We start from the raw sequence: 17,344 nt of genomic DNA on the forward strand, positions 1-17,344 counted from the left end.
CGACAGCCGCAGCAAGAAGAGAATGGAGGAGACGGGAGATGATCGCTTACTTGGCTTGACGTCCGTCAAACGCTCCCTCGCTGGCTTGGGGCGAGCGCCATCTGCAGCGATAGCATGCGTGTATCGCTTTGTATGCATTCTTTCCCATCTTCAGCCTTGGCCGCCTCTGTACATATATGTGTGTGCGTGTGTGTGTGTGTGTTTGAAGTTCCGTAGGCTCATACGTTCCATCGGTTTCTTTCCTCATCGACAGGCTTTTCTTTCCGTGTGTGGGTTTTCCTCTTCATTTTTTAAAATCCACTTCGTGCGAGCGGCGCGGTAGTTGCACATGATAAAGACGCGAAAAGAGAGCGTTTACGGCTCTTGGGGGTGGGTGGGCGGGAGAGGTCTGATCGCGCACGTGTACACGGCAATCGAAAAATAATAATTAAAACAATACAGCTGCATTTCGCGTAAGGCCACTCAACGCGCACCGACTGTGTGATGCGCGTGTGTGGTGTCCTCCCCGCTTTTGCTCAACAGCAATCGCCACGATGCGAGCCCACACCACGTCGGAGAAGCACCCAACACACATCACACACACGATTCGCTGCTACTTGCCACGGCGACCACCACCACCACCACCGCGACCGCCCCCACGTCCGCCCCCACGTCCGCCAGGCAGCTGGCCAAACTGCTGCACCGTCTGCATAAAGGCCCCAATCTGCCGTTGGATCAGAAACATCTCCCGCATGTCGTCCGCCGCGGGCGGCCGGCCGCTCAGCATTGTCTGCTGCGCCCGCTCGAGCGTGGCCCGCTGCGCCGGCGTTAACGTCTTCATCGCCATGTCCATCATGGACAGCATCTGCGGGGAGGGGTTGACGATCGGCATGGCATTGCCGCCACTGCCGCCTGCACGCGCGGCCGCGGCGGCCTCCGCCACCCCACGTCCATGAACCGACTCCACGAAAAGGTGCTTCAACGCGGGCACGGTGGCCGGCAGCGCGGTCACCTTCGCCTCGACGAGCAAGCACAGCTGGGTGATGATGCGCTCCGTTGCGTTGTCCTTGTACACGTTCACCGCGTTGCGCAGCTGGTCCATAACGAAGACGCCGTCGCGCTTTGCATCGGTAGTGTCCTTCCGCCCGTCTTGACGCCCGTCGTCGTGGAAGGTCATGCCGCCCACCTGCGCCGTCAGCCGCTCGTCCGCGGCACGTGCACCTTCCACGCTGCTGTTGTTGTTCGTCGGCGCCGACGCGCCATCGCCCCGGTTTGTTTTCCCGCTCGAGGCGTTGCGGGAACTCCCACGAGTATTGCTACTGCTACTGTGGCCGTCGTCGTAGTAGTTGGTGAAGTAGTCTGCTTGCACCTCCTCAAATCGGTCCATCACCTCTTCTGCGTTGCTCGGCACCGGCACGCGACTCATCGCCGCACGCACGCGCGCCTGGAAGTCCGGAGTGTCCATCGCAGCCATCATCGCCGTCGCGTAGGTGTGGATTTCTTCCTTCGACAGCTGTACCGTCGTGTCGCTCGTTGGAGCGGTGGTGCTGGACATGTTGCTTTTCCCGCGAGAACTGCTGTTGATGTTCGATGGTGTTCGGGGTAAAGCAACAGCTGCAACAGCAAACCAGATGAGAAAGCTAGCTAGCTTTTCCTTTTCTCCCTTATTCAAAAGAGAATAAGATGAACCCAGTGAGATGGGGAACCGCAGAGCTGATACACTCCTCTTGTGAAAGCAGCGAGTCGTCCACTTGCACTTGTACGTCTCTTATAAAAAGTAAGAAAGAGAAGAAAGAGGAGGAAGGCAACGACGGCTGAAGAGAGAAAAAACCCTGCCGTGGGGGAGCAGCGAAGACCCCGTAGCCGTGGCGAGTTCCTTCTCGTTGTATAACGTCTAGAATGAAGTTGAGCTGACCGTACGAGCAACGACAGAGCAGGAGGAAGAAGGGAGGAGAGCCAGTGTGCGTGCACGTGCATTTCTTTCTTCTCTTCATTTTCCGTTTAACAGCTGTGTACGAAGCACTCGAGGACACCGCCCAACAACGTGTGTTCGAGTCCGTCATTCGGCCCCCCCCCCCGTCTTCCTCTATCCTATCCTTTCATTGTTGATTTTTCTTTCTTCATTTCTTTCCGTCCGTCTCCACGCCGCGTGCGCCGCCGGAGTATTTCTTGCCGACTCCCCCCTCCCCTCGACTGAGACGGACAGGCCGGAGGGGAGAGAGACGGAAGGAGCGTGCGGGCTGTTCAGAGGCTACGCCAAGCAACAAAGCTCCTTCATGTTCTTTTTCTTCGTTTTGCTTTACGCGTCATCAGCAGCGCATGACGCTCACAGTAAAGAGCGTTACCCGCTGGAGGAAGAACACCAAACATAAGCACGGCAGTATCGTGTAGTATTATTTGTTTTTTTTTTTCTCCTATTGATTCTGTTTGACTTCCACGAGGAAGCGAGCGATCAGGAAAAAAGCGAGGTTTGTAGAACATAGAGGCAAAACCATCACCAATACCAACAATAATAATAATGATAGGTATTGTGTATTGTAGAAGCACTACCGAAACGAGATGAAAACAGTCTCTCCTCCAGCTTGCCTTTGCCTGTACTCGTGCGCACTCCCGTGCAGTGGCCGTCCCTTTCAGCGCCGTGCAACCTTTTTCTTTCTTTCACCTTAGCTTTCTCACGTTCTCAATATATATATATATGTTTATAGTCTATATTTATAAAATAAGATAGGCCCGCACACACACACACGCACACGCTGCTCAGCACCCACCTGTCTGCTCCACCATGGCGTCGATGACGTCGTCGTCCTCCATACCGAGGTCCTCCGGGGTCTTGGACTCATCGATCGGCGCCCCGTCGAAGAGAAAGCGCACGCTGCCACGCGAGATGCCCTGCTTCTTACAGTACGCGTCAATCAGCTTCTTGAGCTGCGTGCCACGCTTGATTTTGAAGAACATCTCCGCCCCGTCGGCGTTCACAACTTTTAGCGAGACCTGCTGAGCAGAGGCGGAAGCCGCGGCTTCCGCCTTCACCGGGGCCGGGGCTTCGCTGCCGTTGGTGGTGTTGTTGCCCTCCTCCGGCCGCTGATTGCTGTTGTCCTGGTTCTCCATTGGAGTAGGGTGCTTCTCTATTTATAGAGAAAATCACTTGCTTCGTTATTTGCCTGTATAGGTTTGAGCTCCGCCTCTCTCTCTATGCGTGTGAATATGGAAGAGAAAAAAAATGTATATTCGGGGTATTGTTTGTTTTCTTCTTGAGAAACAGATGATAAAAAATATGCTGTATGGTGTGGATGAGTGGGTGAGTGGGGGGAGAGGAGGTTTGAGTGCGGATTCTGCGATGTAGGAGCCGTGGCTTCTTCCCTTTTCCTATTTCTCTGTCGTGCCGTGAAGCGGTAAGCCGGTTGTGTTGAGGGAGATACATAAAAGAAAAGGTGCGAACGGAAGGGGGGGGGGGGGAGGGGAGGACACACACACACGCACACACGAGGTTGGGGTGGCAGGCGTGTCAACCGCCTCTTGCCGCGATGAAAGCCCCTCATGTTTAGCCGTTCTCCTGTTTCAGGTTCCTTGAACGTCGCTGAAGTTTTCCGTGACATCCAGCCCTACCTCCTTCACGATGTCACGCCGACGCAGGAGGTTTTCCGTTACCGGGTTTCTTTTCTTCTGGTTAGTACGTCTCTCCCTATCCAAAAATAGGCATAACGAACGTCCCCGCCGTCTCGTGTTCCGGTCCGTGAGACCGCGTGAGAACAGCCAAGCCCCACGCACCGAAGGAGACGCACGTGGGTCCACTGCGGCGTCGCGTTAGGTTGGCCTCCTTCGAGTACTTTCTTTCCTCTTTGGTGGGCGTGTATGTTGCTTGAGAGAGAGAGCTCAACAGGGAAAAGCACAGAAGAAAAAAAGGGAGAACAAAAAATGAGACGACGCCAACACAAATGTCTACAAGAAGCGAGAAAAAGAAATACACGGCAACGATGACGGCGCATTGCCAACGCATGTCACTCCCATATATCTTGAAACACCCACCCACCCACACACACACACGCACACGCCCACGCTGACGGAGAACCCTCTACTTGCGATACGATCGCAACAAGCGTGGAGGTGCTCCGCATCCTGGCGTTCTCCACTCTCTCTCGTCGGCGGATGCAGAGCAACGGTAACCCTACAGCGAAATACTGATAATAATAATAATAATGATAGCAACAACTATTGTAAAAAGAAAAAGAAGAAGAGGAAGAAGACGAAAGGGCGTTTAAGCAGTGCAGCAAGAAGAGCCACAGCTCGCGTAACGTCGGCGTACCACAAAACCCTGTCCAGCGCGTCCTCGTGTCGTCACCGGGGAACACCTTCGCCACACGGAGCCACACGAGAGCCACACGAGAGCCACTGGGACAGGTGCTCGTTCTTGTTTGCTTCGTATCTAGAAAAACAACAACAAGCAAGCAAACGAAGAAGAAGATGCGAACAAATACAGACGAGATACTCTCTCACACACACACAACACACAGCGAATAATAATAATAATAGTACTGACGAGCACACGCTGATTACTTGATCCACCTTCTCGTGTCATGTATGGCCATGGGAGAAGGCGCCGCCGTGCAGTTCCTTCTCTTTTCTCTTACTTCGGGCAAGACACAAAAAAAAACCAGCAAGGAGAATGAAAAAACAAAAGAACAATGAAAAGTGAGTAAAACGTTAGGCAAGAGCACCGCAGATCTTTCTCTCTCTCTTTTTCCCTAGTGGAAAACAATATATATATATGTGTTTATAAAGCAACACAGGGCAGTGGCATCGTGGTGTTGCATCACCGGCGGCCCCCATCCGCGGGCAGGGATCGTATGAACGGAGTAGTAGTCACATAAAGTGAGTCGAAACAGGTGAAACGCAGCCACACGGCGTGGGGGGGGGGGGGGTGGAGGGGAGAGAGGGGACGGCTATTACGCGGCTGTCGCCCGCGAACAGCGGCACGATCGGGTACTCTCGCGTTCCCGAAACACCCTCGACTACCTCCATTGCGTCAAGTGCATAACACACACAAATACAAACATCATGTGTGAGCATCAGTACATGGAAAGCCGAGAAAGGCGGTAGTCTCGCTACAACACAATGAAAAGGAGGTGCGACACGACCAACAAACGAAGAGAGAGCGCCGCAAATAATATTAATAATAATAATAATAATAATAATAATAATATCAACAACGACAACACGAGAAGAAGAAAAGATCAGCAATGGAATCGGGAGGAGGCAGCAACGTCCGCCATCACGGAGCAGACATCCATCATTAAGAACAAGAGAGAAAACAAACAAACATACATTAACACGAATCAAGAAAGACGACGAGGCTTCGCGGTGGTCGGCGGTGAGCGAGAAGGAAGAAGTGAGAAGTACCAGCAGTGTGGCGAGGTAGCATCCTTGAGACGTCATGGTATGTGTACTAAAGATGTAGGTCAGTACATAGCCCGCCGTGCACGCCTATGGCGGCGCTCCCCCCGCCCCCCGTACATAGCAACAATGGTAATCGTGAAAGGAAAACAGGAGATAAAAAACTTTAGCTGCTATTCGACCCTTTCGCTCTCTCTCTCTCCTCGCTATCTTAGAAAGGATCATTGGTATTGTTCGCCTGCTGCCGGATCTCCGCGTGCGGCGCCGTCGCGGCGGCACCGTTGGCGGCGGCGCGGCTGCTTCCCTGCCGGTTCTCGTTGAGGTGCGAGTTGCTGCTTGTATTTTGTGAGTTGGGGTTAGTGGGGGTCGGGGAGTTCTTGTCGGGCCGCGTGTTGTACCCGTGCCGCGAGCCCTGCGTCGCGCTCGCATCGCTCCCCACGGCCTTCTTGTCCGTCTGCGCGTCCTCTTTAATGATGGGCGGGCTCACGATGACCTGCGCGGGGCAGCAGGCCATACAGCAGAAGGAGAAGGACAAGATCGCAAGCGTGAGCGCCATCATGAGCAGCACGGCGCGGCATCCCTGCGTGCACAGCTGGTGGGTGTAGGGCAGCGGCGGCGGCAGCATGTACTCATTGCACTGCGTGTAGTTGGGCAGACACGTGATGAGGCCGCAGTTCTCGCGCGACTTTGCCGCGTCGCACATCTTTAGCCGACAGGAACGGAAGATGTCGGTCGTCTCGAAGTTCTCGCCGGGTGTGCGGCCGTGATCCACGATGTCCTGCGCCAGGACTATCTCCCCATCTGTCATCTCCGCTACGTTGTTGTCGTAGCGCAACGCGGCGGCAGTGTTGAGACACTTCCAGTAGTTCACGAAGCAGTGGTTAAAGCGATTGCACGTGGTGTAGCCACTCTCCTTCCACCCAGTCGAATTGCAGAACATGCCGCTCGTGGTGATGGCGGTGTTGACGGCGGCGCCGGTGCACACGCAGCGGGCCTTCACGCAGTCCTGGTACGCCGGGACGGTGTCATAGGGAAGGTCATTGTAGACGTCGCGGAGGGGCTTCAGGTAGAAGCTGCATTCCGTCACTTCGGGGTTCGGGTTGATGAGGGAACACTGCGCAGGCGTTATGGGACCATCGGCACGGGCGAAGGACAGGCAGGTGAGGGTCACCACCGCGACGGTGACCACTCCGCGAAAAGCACCGCGCATTTCGCTTCACCGCTTGACAAATACAATATATATATATACTTATTTTGTCTTTTTCACAGGACGAAAGAAGATGGAGAATAGCAATGATAACGGTCGAACACGCAATCACTCACAGCGCTTCACGAGGTAAGACGACGCTGTTGTGTGTGTGTGTGTGTGTGTGTGTGTGTGTGTGGCGGGGAGAGAGGACTCAAGCGGAGGAGAAGGGCAGCGAGAAGGAAAGCAGTTCGAGACTTCCAAGCGACGGCAGAGATACAATAATAATAATAATAAGAGACGTTTCCAGCAACAACAACAACAAAGCGCAATAGTTCCACTTCTGGTATAGCGTTGCATGAGAATGTGAGGCCGAATCAATAGGAATACGAATAGCCGAAGAGGGAGACAGAGATGAGAGGAAGGAGAAAAGTACTGAAACGTCGGGGGGGGGGGGACGGGCGATGAGGGAGGAAAACACCAGAAAAACACCGGAAGTACATACCAATAGTCATACAGACTACGCGTGTGCGACGCAGCACGGTTGGCTGCGATGGCGCGTCAAAGGGGAGCGAGTCGGAACAATATGTACGGCCGCACGACAGCTGCATAAAGACCAGGAAAGGAAGAAGAAGCAAAACATAACGAACGCAGCAACAACAACAACAAAATAGAAGACGTGCGATTCCGATTCGAACGATGCTTCTTTTCCCACCCCGCCCTTAAATCTGAGATCTGTACGATTTTTTATTTCCCTTTTTTAAAAGAATTATTCACTCGCACTGCGGTGAAGGGAGGCGCTCAGTGCGAGTCCCATGGCGCAACCTTATACGCAGTATCAACAACTAATCACCCTCCTACAGCAACAAGAATGGCGGCGGGGCCGACTAATGACGGTGTCCGCTAACGAATGAGGCAGACCTTCCGGGCTCCCTCTCCCCCTTTCTCTTTCTTCCACCAGTTCTTTTTTTTGTGTTGGTTTGCTTTGTACTCAGCTGCTTCTTCTTTTTCGCTTTCTTTGTTGCTTGCACGGCAGCTCAGATGTCATCCGTCGTCGTCAGCAGAAAAAAGGCGATGAGCCCTAAGGCGACGTACTTGATGATCTTCGACTCGTTGAACATAATCGTCAAGTAGCCGATGCGCGGCACATAGGCGTAGGTTTTGCCCATGATCATGTCCTCCTCCACCCACTCTCGCCCATTGCGAAACAGGAAGCGGTCATCGTTGACGTTGTTGTCGCCCTTCGTCAGGTAAAACTTCTTTCCGTCCTCGGTGCGCTGATGAATGCGGTGGACGCGGTGCACAATCGGGATGTCCTGCTCCGGTAGAGTGTACACGATGATGTCCCCCACCGCCACGGGGAACTCGGGCCGGTGATGCAGCAGCAGGACGTCGCCGCGGTAGTAACCGGGCTCCATGCTCCCACTCAGCACTACCACGATGCTGGCTTCGCAGTTCGTGCCGATGGCGACGGCGCGCCAGCTCACGAGGACGATGCTCAAGAAGAGGCCCACGGTGACGACTTGCTGCACGACGTCGCGGACCCGCAGGGAGAGAAGGGTGTCGATGTGTTCCCGCATCGCGACTTCACTCCTTTGCCTTTTTCCGTGTGTGGATACCGAGGAGGAAGGGAGGGAGGAGGGGGGGGGGGTGCGGACGCACTCTGGAAGTCGTACTCTTCAAAACATATAAAACTGGAATAATGATAAGAAGAGACATGAGAAAAGAAAGGGAGTTTCGTATGTGAAGGAGCGAAAACGTCGGCAACAGAAGGGAGTTATTCCTAAGAACATCGAACGTGCAAATGATCACTTGCACGGGCATTGCCACACACACACATACATGTGCCTATGTGTGACACATTTCTTTGGCCTTGTTGTTGCTATGCTCTGCCCGTCTGCACTCGACGGGGGGAGGGGGGAGGAGAGAGACACAACAGCACGTCCGCGAAGCGCAGATCCGAATGAAAAAAAAAACCCAGAGAACAACGCCATGCACACGTTGATGGAAGCGACACTTCCACCGCTTCTGCGATGTCGTCTTCTTCTCATAAGAATCAAGGAGAGCACAGTGAGGCGCATCGTCACGATGCTCGCTGTGGTGAGGCCCCCCTATCCTCCCTCCCCCCGCGTTCGCCTCAGTTGTTTTAGGGCCTGCTTGCGAGTTTTCTCTTCTTTCTTCTTTTTGCTACCACCGTTGTTGTTTACAGAGCGTTATGGTTCAGTAGAGAAGGCGGAAAAAGAATATATATTTAGTTAATCGACCTTAACAGAGAAAAGAAAACCCACAAAGAAGGCGGCACGACGCGCCACGGATGCGGCACCGCCACCGTTACAGCGCATTGACATTAAAAGCTTACTGACGCGATTCGAAGCACCCGCCCCCCCCACCACCATTATTATTATGAAGAAGCAACGACGGAGTACATCCTGCACCGGCACACCCAAACCAAAAGAGAGAGAGAACAGTTATCAAGCGGCGCAGTAAGGCCGTCAGCCAATCCACGCCTTCTTCAGCCGTTCATTCCCCCCCCTCCTCCTTCTCCCCTTTCCAGACAACCTCGAGCACCGTCACACGACGTGAAAGATGCTGCGACTTCCCTCTGTCAAGCCCGGCGCGCCGGCCGCACCGCCGCTTTCCTCCTCTTCCTCCATGCGCAGCGCCGCCTGCTTCAGCAGCGACTTACTCTCCGCGTTGCCGACACACAGATAGGCCAGGTCTGCAAACGTCACCTCAGACTGCGTCGAGCCGCCAATGCGCACGCCGGCGTGGTAGGGGATGGGCGGTCGTGTCACCTTGGGTAGGAAGTGCTGGCTCAGCACACGCAGGAGGTCTGTGAAAAGAAAGTCCATGTCGCTGCTGAAGGTGGTGAAGACGTGGACGTAGTGCTTGGCGACCTCGAAGAGGGCGGTTGTGGTGGCTGTCAGGGCCATGCGCTTCATCCGCGCTGACGCTGGCGGGGCCCCGTGCGACGTGTGCGGGCTGGCTGCTGTTGTCTCCGCTTTCTGGCGCTTGCGCAGCGGTGCGGCGACGGTGCTGTCGTCCGTCGAGCTCGACTGCTGCTGCTGCTTCGTCCCTACGACGCCGTCATCCTCACGCACGTCTCCTCCGCCTGTTACACCGTCAAAGTCGCCCGCGTCTGCGTTTTCAGGGTCTGCGCCGTCGCCCTCCGCAGCCGTCGCAGCGTCCACGTGCGCCGCCATCGCCGCTAGTCCCCCCGCCAGCACGCTCAACACACGGGGCGAATACCGCGTTGACGCCACGCCACGCATGACGCAGTCAAACAACGCACACATCACGGGCGGTAGCATCGCTGGACGCGACCAGAGCAGCTGCTGATGGCGACCGCGCAGCCACGTTTTGGTGAGCAGCACGATCACGTGGAGTATCTCCGACTCCTGCAACTCCACCGCAGCTGCGCGTTCCTGGAAGATCGTCGACGTGGTGGTGGTGGCGGTAGCGACGGACGGAGGTGCTGTTCGGGTGCCGCCTTGGAGGAGGGAGAGCAGCAGCAGCCACGCGTTGTCCATCAGCTCACTCGCCACCACGCCTGGGCGACGCGCGGAGTGACTGCTCGTTGCGGACGCCGGACTTTGGTACCCCATCATGAACTCGAAAGAACTCGAAGATGGTGAAGGGACACTGCTGGAGGCTATGAGTGGGTGTGCAGCCACCGCGGAGCACAGCCGAATGCCAAGCAAACACAACGACGGTCCGTTAACACCGCTACTGCTGCTCTTCATGCTCATCCTCTCACCAAGATTCAAAGCCGCCACCGCAGTACGTGAACGGGGGTGGGTAAGCCAGACAAGCAGCCGCTGCGCGTGCGGCAGCAGCCTCCACGCCGGCAGACGAGGGCGGACACGGAAGAGCTGAAGCAGCAGCTCCGCAGCGGCGATGACTGAGCCAGAGAAGTCAGCCGGCGCTCTCGACGGCCCTGCGGTGGCGGCCGGAATGACACGAAGTAGCACGTTGTGGAGGTGATCAAAGAAAAGCAGCGGCACGGTGTCCGCTGGTAACACGCACAGCACCCGCGAACAGGCGCGGAGGGCGACAGCGTTGTCGTCGGTGGTGGTGCTGCTCGCCGTGTTCTCAGTCGCCAGGAGTGTCCGCACGCGGTTGTGCACGACGAGGACGTCATTGTGCGTGGCAAAGGTCGTGAACAGTTTCCACAGCAGCCACCACGCACAGAGGCTGCTTTCATCACCTTGGCAGACTCGATCCCGCGAGAGATCGGTCGTCGGACCTTCTACCGTTGTGGATGATGCTGCATCGGTGGAGGTGCTGCAGCTTGGTGTCAAGCAAAAGAAGTGCGAAAGCGTTTCGCGAAATTGGTGAGCTGCTGCGTCGTCATCGTCGTCGTTGATCGACGGGCTGCCGGGCGCGTCAAAGAACGCCGCGCGCAGCAGCTCCGTCAACGCCCCGCCAGGACTCGTCACGGCTGCAGCTTCGTTCGGTGCGGGCTTCGTGGCGGTGGCGGGAGCGTGAGCCATCGGCTGCTGCGGCTGCGCGGTGTGCTCGGCTGACGTGCACTTTGCTCCGTCATGACGGCTACGCTTCCCCGCTCCATTGCCGCTCCCATGCGTGCGAGGACCGCCCCCTTTGGACGATGTACGTCGTGTGTGCTGCGCGCTCGCCAGGAGCCGCGCGAAGAGCACCCGGAAAACCTCACAGGTGTTTGTGGAGGCCGCGTGATCCGCCGCGGTTGCAGACGTTGCCGAGGCGACGCCGCTGGTCGTCATCCGCACCATCAGCGTGACGGTTGACGTTGCCCACAGACAGAAGATGCGGCGCCAGCACTTCGCCGCCTCGTCCAGAGCCCCGCTCTCGGTTGACGCTGCTTCTGCGGCGCCGCTGCGCTGGGAGGCGATATGCAGAAACAAGTATTGGTCCTCGTCGGCATGGAAGGGCTCCAGAAACGCCATGAGCGCTGCCGCGTTGTTGCTGGTGTTGCTGCTATTGCTGTCCATCAGTTCCGCCAAGGCAGAACGCGCACGTGCGTGGAAGGCGTGTGCTACCTCGACCACAAAGGTCACCGCCTGGCTGTCGCGCAGTGCCTGGAGGCTGCCGCCCGTCGCGCGTGCTCGCCACGCAGCCTGCGCCGCGCTAAGGCTGACTTGATAGAGGAACGCCATCGCACCCATGCACACACCCCCAGCTGCCGCACTCTCCTGCTGCAGAAGGTCCTCCAGAAAAAAGAGGTGCTTCACGAAGCGGGCGTGAAAGAGCAGTTCGCACAGCTCCCGCAGCTCCTCCTCGAAGGAGAGATCCTTCAACGCGGCGACTTGTGCGGCGACGGCGTCCGCGTCTGCCTCTGCGAGAGATGCTGGCGCGCCAAGGTCGCTCAACACTGTCGCCGGTACCTTGATGGACTCCACGTACGCCACCGACATCCCGCTGCGCGACAGCTGGGGCGGCGTGGCAGTGGTGGTGGTCGTGGTCGCTGACGCACGCATCCGTGCGACGAGCGCCTTCCGCAGCACCTCGGCTGCCCGCGGCTCACTGCGCACGACGCACAGCACGAGGCCCAGCAGCTGCTCCGCGAGTTGCGTAAAGTGGGCCACTGCTTTCATGGACAGCGATGACGCCGCTGCTCCGGCATCCACTGCCGCATCGGCGGCAACACTGCTGCTCTTGTTTAGCTTACGCCATGCGCGTGCCAGGTGTGCGATCGCACGCACCGTGTGCGTCAGCACCGTGGGCCAGTACGGGTTGTGACCGACGGACCCATAGGCACCGATCAGCGAGGTCACCAGCGCCGACCACTGCTGCGTGAGACTGGTGGTGGCCGCCGCCGCCGCCGCCTCAAGTGCGGAGTCAACAGATGGCGAAGAGGGAGAGGTGGAATGGAGGACTTCATCGCAGAGCTCTTCGGCTGAAAGCGTCACGTACACGTCCACCAGCGCACGCAACGTGGTGCCGGGAATGCAGCGCAGACAGCACGACAGCCATGCGGTGTCGAACAGCACAGTACCGACGGCAGCAGGAAGGACGACGTTGGCGGCGGTGACCGCACATACGTCAGACGAGGAGGACACTGCAACGCGCACCGTGGAGGACCGCGCCAACAGCGCCATCATCGCCGCCCGAGCATGTTTCTCCTTCCCGAGAGCAACCAAGCTCACCCAATCCTCTGCGTTCATCTGACTCGCCAGGAGTAGCGACACGTAGTCGCGCGCATCCGGCTGCGGGGGACGACGATGCTGGAGGTGGTGTTGCCTGCCTGCGTGGTCTTTTCCTTGAATGCAGTCCCACATATAGGCCACCATGTCGTGCAGCTGCTGCGCCGGACCAGCGGAGGTGCCAAGGGCGGCCGTGACGGTACGCGCCAACGAGAGCCGCTGCTGGACAAGAGAGGGCAGAAGCAGGGAGACGGCGGAGGACGGGACACCGTCCATCGCGTTCTCCTCCAGCAACGGCTGAAGATCTGTCAGCGTCAGGGTGCCAATGAGCTGGCCGACATCGGTGCTCAGCTGCCATAACGTCTCGTCCAGCATGACGAGGTAATCGTGGATTTGCTGACTTCCCAGGTCGTGCAAGCACAGCGCCGTCACCGCACGACACTGACGGATGGTGCACACATGCTGCAGCACGACTGCCCTCTGCTGTTGTTGTTGCTGCTGCTGTTGCTGGGCAGCCTCCACGCGCTTCATGAACGAAGAGGTCAGCAGCAGCTCCAGCTGCGTTGTCTGCTCTAGCACGGCGCTGGCGGAGACGGAGGTCGGCACAACCCCTTCCAGCACCGCCTCCATCACCTCCAGCGTTAGAAGCGTGCGCTGCATCCGCGCTGCCGCGTGGGCGGAAGCTGTGCCGTGCCGCTGCGCATGTCTCTTCGCTTCTTCATCTGATATAGCCTCGTCGTCGATGCTGGTGTGACTCGCCGCCCGCTCGTCTGCCCCGTCCTCCTCCAGCGACGAGGCAATGCTAGTGAGGTGCAGCAGCAGGCTCTCCGGGTCGAGCGAGGTACCGGCGGCGTCGGCCAGTGCGCTGCGCACACGACTACGGCGAAACACGCCCCGCAGCGCCACCAGGTTTAACTGTTCCTCTGCTTCCGACACGGCGGTATCTTGACCCTCTTCGTGTGATGGATTACTGCTGGTGGATGCTGCTGCTGCACCACGTCCGAGGAGGGCGTCTACGAAGTGCGGTAGCTCGTTGCTGCGACCCACTCGGCGCGTGACATCCTGCAGAAACCGAAGGAGTGCCTCTGCCCACGACACGCTGCTCTTCTCCTCGCTTCCGTCCGCGGCGTTGTGCGTTTGATGCTGGGAGGTGGCCGCGGAGGCGGTGCGTGCGACAAGGCGGAGGACGGTGGCGAGGTTCATGTCCACCACCTGCGGCGCGACCGTCTCGTACGCGGTGAGACACGTCGACAGCGCCTCTTCCACCTGCTGACGCGTGGCGGCGTTGTCGGATGGGGACAGGTTGGCACGACCCACCGTTGCCGAGGCGGCGGCGGCGGCGTTGACGAAAAAATCTTCTTCGGTGCTCGCCCCATCCACGCTGCGCATCGGCGCTACTGCTGCGTCACTAGATGCCCCATCGCGGCTGTCCACGTCATCATCTTCTTCTGCTCTGCCGTTGCTGTTGGCTTTGACGTGGTGGTCACTGTTGCCGCCGCCCCGCATGTGTGACGGCCGGTGCTGCTGTACCTGTTCCTGTGTCTGCGATCCACGGTGCACATCCAGCAGCGGCGCCACGACTTTAGCGAAGAGCAGGCCAAGGCACTCGTAGCCCATTCCTTTGTTGTAGCGAAGATCCTGCGGCAGGCTGAACAGGGGCGCCACCGCGGCGAGCTTTCCGGTGGCGTCAACCGCCGACGCCGCCACTGCCGCGTTCCGATTCGTCTTCGCCTTGGCGGCCGACGTGCTCATCAGCGATGCCTTCACCACGGCAAACATGCGAGCGATGCAGCTCCACGAAATGCCGCGGAGACCGTAGGCGTCCAGCAACTCCACCGGGTACGTCTCCATGAACCGGTGCAGGCCAAGCGTCAGCTGCTCAAGCAGAATCAGCGGCAGATTTGTGTTGCCGTCTTCGGACTCGTGCAGCTGCCGTTCCCCCGGCGCGAGAGGCCCACCGGCATCACCACCCTCGTCCGCTCCCCCGCTCCGTCCGGAGGCCTCCCCGCCGGTTCCCAAGCTCGTCGTCGACGGTCGCAGGACGGAGAGGAAAGAGAGGTACGACGCCGCGGAATGCTTCGAAAAGGTCGACAGCAGGGAAACCCGAGAAGCCAACGAAGTGACGCTCCCAGCGACGCTGTCTGTCCCTGCGTGGTCCGCCATGTGAGAAGGCAGAGACGTCGCCGCTGCCGCCGCGCCGGCGTTGGTGACACTGTTTCCGTGGCGGCTCGCGTTGCTGCTGATCGAGTCGGTGTCACTCGACCGCGAGGACACCGAAGAGGAGCGACTGCCCTTCACGCCTTCCGCCTCGAGTTCGGTTCTGGCGCTGCTTCGGCTGTCTTTCTTTGACCTGGATGTCTTTCCCAACCCACGCCGGGCACGGGACTGTTGCAGCAGGACGAGACGTCGCTGCTCCTGTGAAAAGGAGGCCCAGGCGTCGTCGTGGCAGAAGCTCTCGAAGAAGAAGGGCGCGCTCACGCACCACTGCGCCAGCACCAGCGCGGCTCGCGCGTGCGTGACGGCATCGACGCTACCGTTGTTCGATCGTGCATGGCTGTCATTAGTATTACCACTGTTCTTTTGGTTGGGTGAGACGCCCTCTACTTCTAGGAGGGACTCCACCAAGTCAGGGTCCACCGGCGGGGTCGTCGTGAAGGTATAGAGAGCGTACTCGGAGGCCTGACGGATGTTGTGTTGCATGAGCCGCAGCTCGTCTTCGCGGAAGTACACGACGTAACGCGTTGCCCGATTGCACGCGGTGCTGGAGAGCAGCCGACTCAGCCAGTGCTGCACCTCATCGCTGGCACGGCAGATGGCCTCCGGAAAGGCGCTCGCGCGAGACGCGGCGGCGGCGGCAGCGGCTCTCACAGATGTCAGGGCACCGTGCAGCATGCTGAGACGCTGAAAGAGAGAAAAGGCGGAGAACAAATTTGCTGCCGAGGCGGAGGTGGAGGCGTGCGTGGAGACACGTACGTAGCGCCGCAGCAGCGCCAACAGCGATTGCTGCTGCTGCTGCTGCTGCTGCTCACCTGATTCTTCATCCGACGTCACACTGGTAGTCTGCAACGCGCTGGGCGGCTTGTTCTTCTGCTGTTGCTTGTACTTGTTCGCCACTTGCTTCAGTAGGGCGGCACAGGGACGCGTGCTGTACAGATCGGCAACGGGGTAGCTCGCCTGCACACGGCGCAACACCTGCGCCGCTGATGCTGTCAGCACCAGGCCCTGTGCCAGCATCTGCTCGTGAAGGAAAGCGCTGTCCTCCTTCCATTTCACGGCGCTTTGCGGGTGCGTCGCGAAGAGGACGAGCACAAGGTCCAGCACGTTCGTCAGGAGATGTGCTGTTGCCTTGGTAAAATCATTGGACGACGCGTTGCAGCGCAGTGCACGTCCGCTGCCAATTGCGAGCGTCATCTCTTTCAGCGTCGTCAACAGCTGAAGGGCTGCTGCGTAGTCATCTGGGAAGAGCGCTGAGGGGCTCGCTGCGCTGGTCGCTGCGGCTGCGGTTACCTCCAACACGTGCTGGGTGGTGAGGGCAACGGCGAAGCTCATGGCGTAGACGAGCGCATCCGTAAAACGCGCAGGTGCGGCCGTCGTCGTGCACCCGTTCCACCCCCGCTGCGCGTCCTCATCACCACAAGAAGCGTTCAAACCTGCGCGCTTCACACCATCGCTGGCGTCGTTGTCGCTGATACTGCTGATACCACCGTGACCACGGACGGCCTGCACGGCTTGCTTCCACGTCTCCAGCAGCGTCAAGGCATACACGTTGACGCGCTTCGTATCCTTGATGGAGGTGGCGACGAAGTCTTCGGTGCTGTGTCGCTTCAGGCCGAGGTAGCCGTACCTCTCCAGCTTCTGGATGGCGGCGCACGAGATCATGTCGCGAAGTACCTCGCTCGTCTGCAGGAGCGTTTCATGCAGTTCGGGAATGCGGCTCGGTGTTGACGCAGCAGCAGCAGCAGCAGCACTATCCAAAATACACCGCAAACCGAACAAGGAAGCGTCACAAGCTGATGAAAAGAAGAAAAACAAAAGAGAATACGGGCACCGATCTGCTTACCTTAAGCAGCCCCGTTTTTTCTTTCTTTAGAGGATGTTAATAACTTATCTGTGAAAGACCGAAGCCCGAATCACGCTACACCGGTTTTTCCTCGCTGAAAGGTCCGACCTGCGCCGACACTCAATTAGAAAAGAAAAAACAAGAACACAAAAAGAGGTCGTTGCGACGCGCGGCCTTTCGAAGGTTGCTAGACGTGATGCGTTGCGTGCGAGATCGGTTTTTTTTTTTAGAAAGAAAAGAGACGGAGAGAAGGGGAGTCGGGTTTGCCAAGGCAGGAAAGATGAGCAGGAAGAAGAAGCCGTCGAGCTTGTTTGCGCTAACAAACATACGCAGAATAGCATTCACCGCTGTGAAGAGGAACTCGAAGTCGTGCAGTATTGGCCGGAAGCAAAACGCCAAAAATCAAAGCAAACGTGAATGACACGGCCGGGATGTATCGGATGTGCCTCCCTCCGAAAGGATGGAAAGCAAGCGCGCCGCCCGCTGTTTGAATATGCATACTATTACGTACAAAAGCGACTTCAACAACACGCGTTCAGAGAACTAACTCTCAATAAATATATATATATATATATATATATATATATATATAGTAGTAGTATATGT

The 17,344-nt window shown here is 57.8% G+C and overlaps 5 protein-coding genes across 14 annotated transcripts; all 5 read right to left on the reverse strand.

Moving 5' to 3' along the window:
• Positions 1-592: 592 nt before the first annotated feature.
• On the reverse strand, positions 593-2,403 carry ABB37_09034 (hypothetical protein; the record flags this gene model as incomplete). Of its 5 annotated transcripts, none has more annotated exons than XM_015808274.1 (1): positions 593-2,403. In XM_015808274.1, the coding sequence occupies exon 1, from the start codon at positions 1,532-1,534 to the stop codon at positions 593-595; it is 942 nt and encodes a 313-aa protein (XP_015653165.1). In that variant the 5' UTR covers positions 1,535-2,403. The 5 variants fall into 5 exon arrangements, with proteins under 5 accessions (XP_015653165.1, XP_015653164.1, XP_015653163.1 ...); XM_015808273.1 differs by having other exon boundaries at positions 593-1,890; XM_015808272.1 differs by having other exon boundaries at positions 593-1,747.
• A 333-nt stretch (positions 2,404-2,736) lies between these two features.
• ABB37_09035 (putative Small ubiquitin protein) lies at positions 2,737-3,354 on the reverse strand (the record flags this gene model as incomplete). Of its 5 annotated transcripts, none has more annotated exons than XM_015808279.1 (1): positions 2,737-3,354. In XM_015808279.1, the coding sequence occupies exon 1, from the start codon at positions 3,085-3,087 to the stop codon at positions 2,737-2,739; it is 351 nt and encodes a 116-aa protein (XP_015653170.1). In that variant the 5' UTR covers positions 3,088-3,354. The 5 variants fall into 5 exon arrangements, with proteins under 5 accessions (XP_015653170.1, XP_015653169.1, XP_015653168.1 ...); XM_015808278.1 differs by having other exon boundaries at positions 2,737-3,346; XM_015808277.1 differs by having other exon boundaries at positions 2,737-3,257.
• A 2,227-nt stretch (positions 3,355-5,581) lies between these two features.
• On the reverse strand, positions 5,582-6,900 carry ABB37_09036 (hypothetical protein; the record flags this gene model as incomplete). 2 transcript variants are annotated; one of them, XM_015808281.1, is made up of 1 exon in its annotated part: positions 5,582-6,900. In XM_015808281.1, exon 1 carries the CDS (start codon positions 6,578-6,580, stop codon positions 5,582-5,584), a length of 999 nt encoding a protein of 332 aa, XP_015653172.1. In that variant the 5' UTR covers positions 6,581-6,900. The 2 variants fall into 2 exon arrangements, with proteins under 2 accessions (XP_015653172.1, XP_015653171.1); XM_015808280.1 differs by having other exon boundaries at positions 5,582-6,718.
• A 693-nt stretch (positions 6,901-7,593) lies between these two features.
• Positions 7,594-8,251, reverse strand: ABB37_09037 (putative mitochondrial signal peptidase type I; the record flags this gene model as incomplete). The annotated part of the gene is made up of 1 exon (XM_015808282.1): positions 7,594-8,251. Exon 1 carries the CDS (start codon positions 8,134-8,136, stop codon positions 7,594-7,596), a length of 543 nt encoding a protein of 180 aa, XP_015653173.1. The 5' UTR covers positions 8,137-8,251.
• An 875-nt stretch (positions 8,252-9,126) lies between these two features.
• ABB37_09038 (hypothetical protein) lies at positions 9,127-16,926 on the reverse strand (the record flags this gene model as incomplete). The annotated part of the gene is made up of 1 exon (XM_015808283.1): positions 9,127-16,926. The coding sequence occupies exon 1, from the start codon at positions 16,555-16,557 to the stop codon at positions 9,127-9,129; it is 7,431 nt and encodes a 2,476-aa protein (XP_015653174.1). The 5' UTR covers positions 16,558-16,926.
• Positions 16,927-17,344: the final 418 nt, after the last annotated feature.

The sequence above is a fragment of the Leptomonas pyrrhocoris genome, assembly GCF_001293395.1.
Source record: "Leptomonas pyrrhocoris isolate H10 chromosome Unknown, whole genome shotgun sequence".
In the NCBI taxonomy this organism is placed as follows: domain Eukaryota; phylum Euglenozoa; class Kinetoplastea; order Trypanosomatida; family Trypanosomatidae; genus Leptomonas; species Leptomonas pyrrhocoris.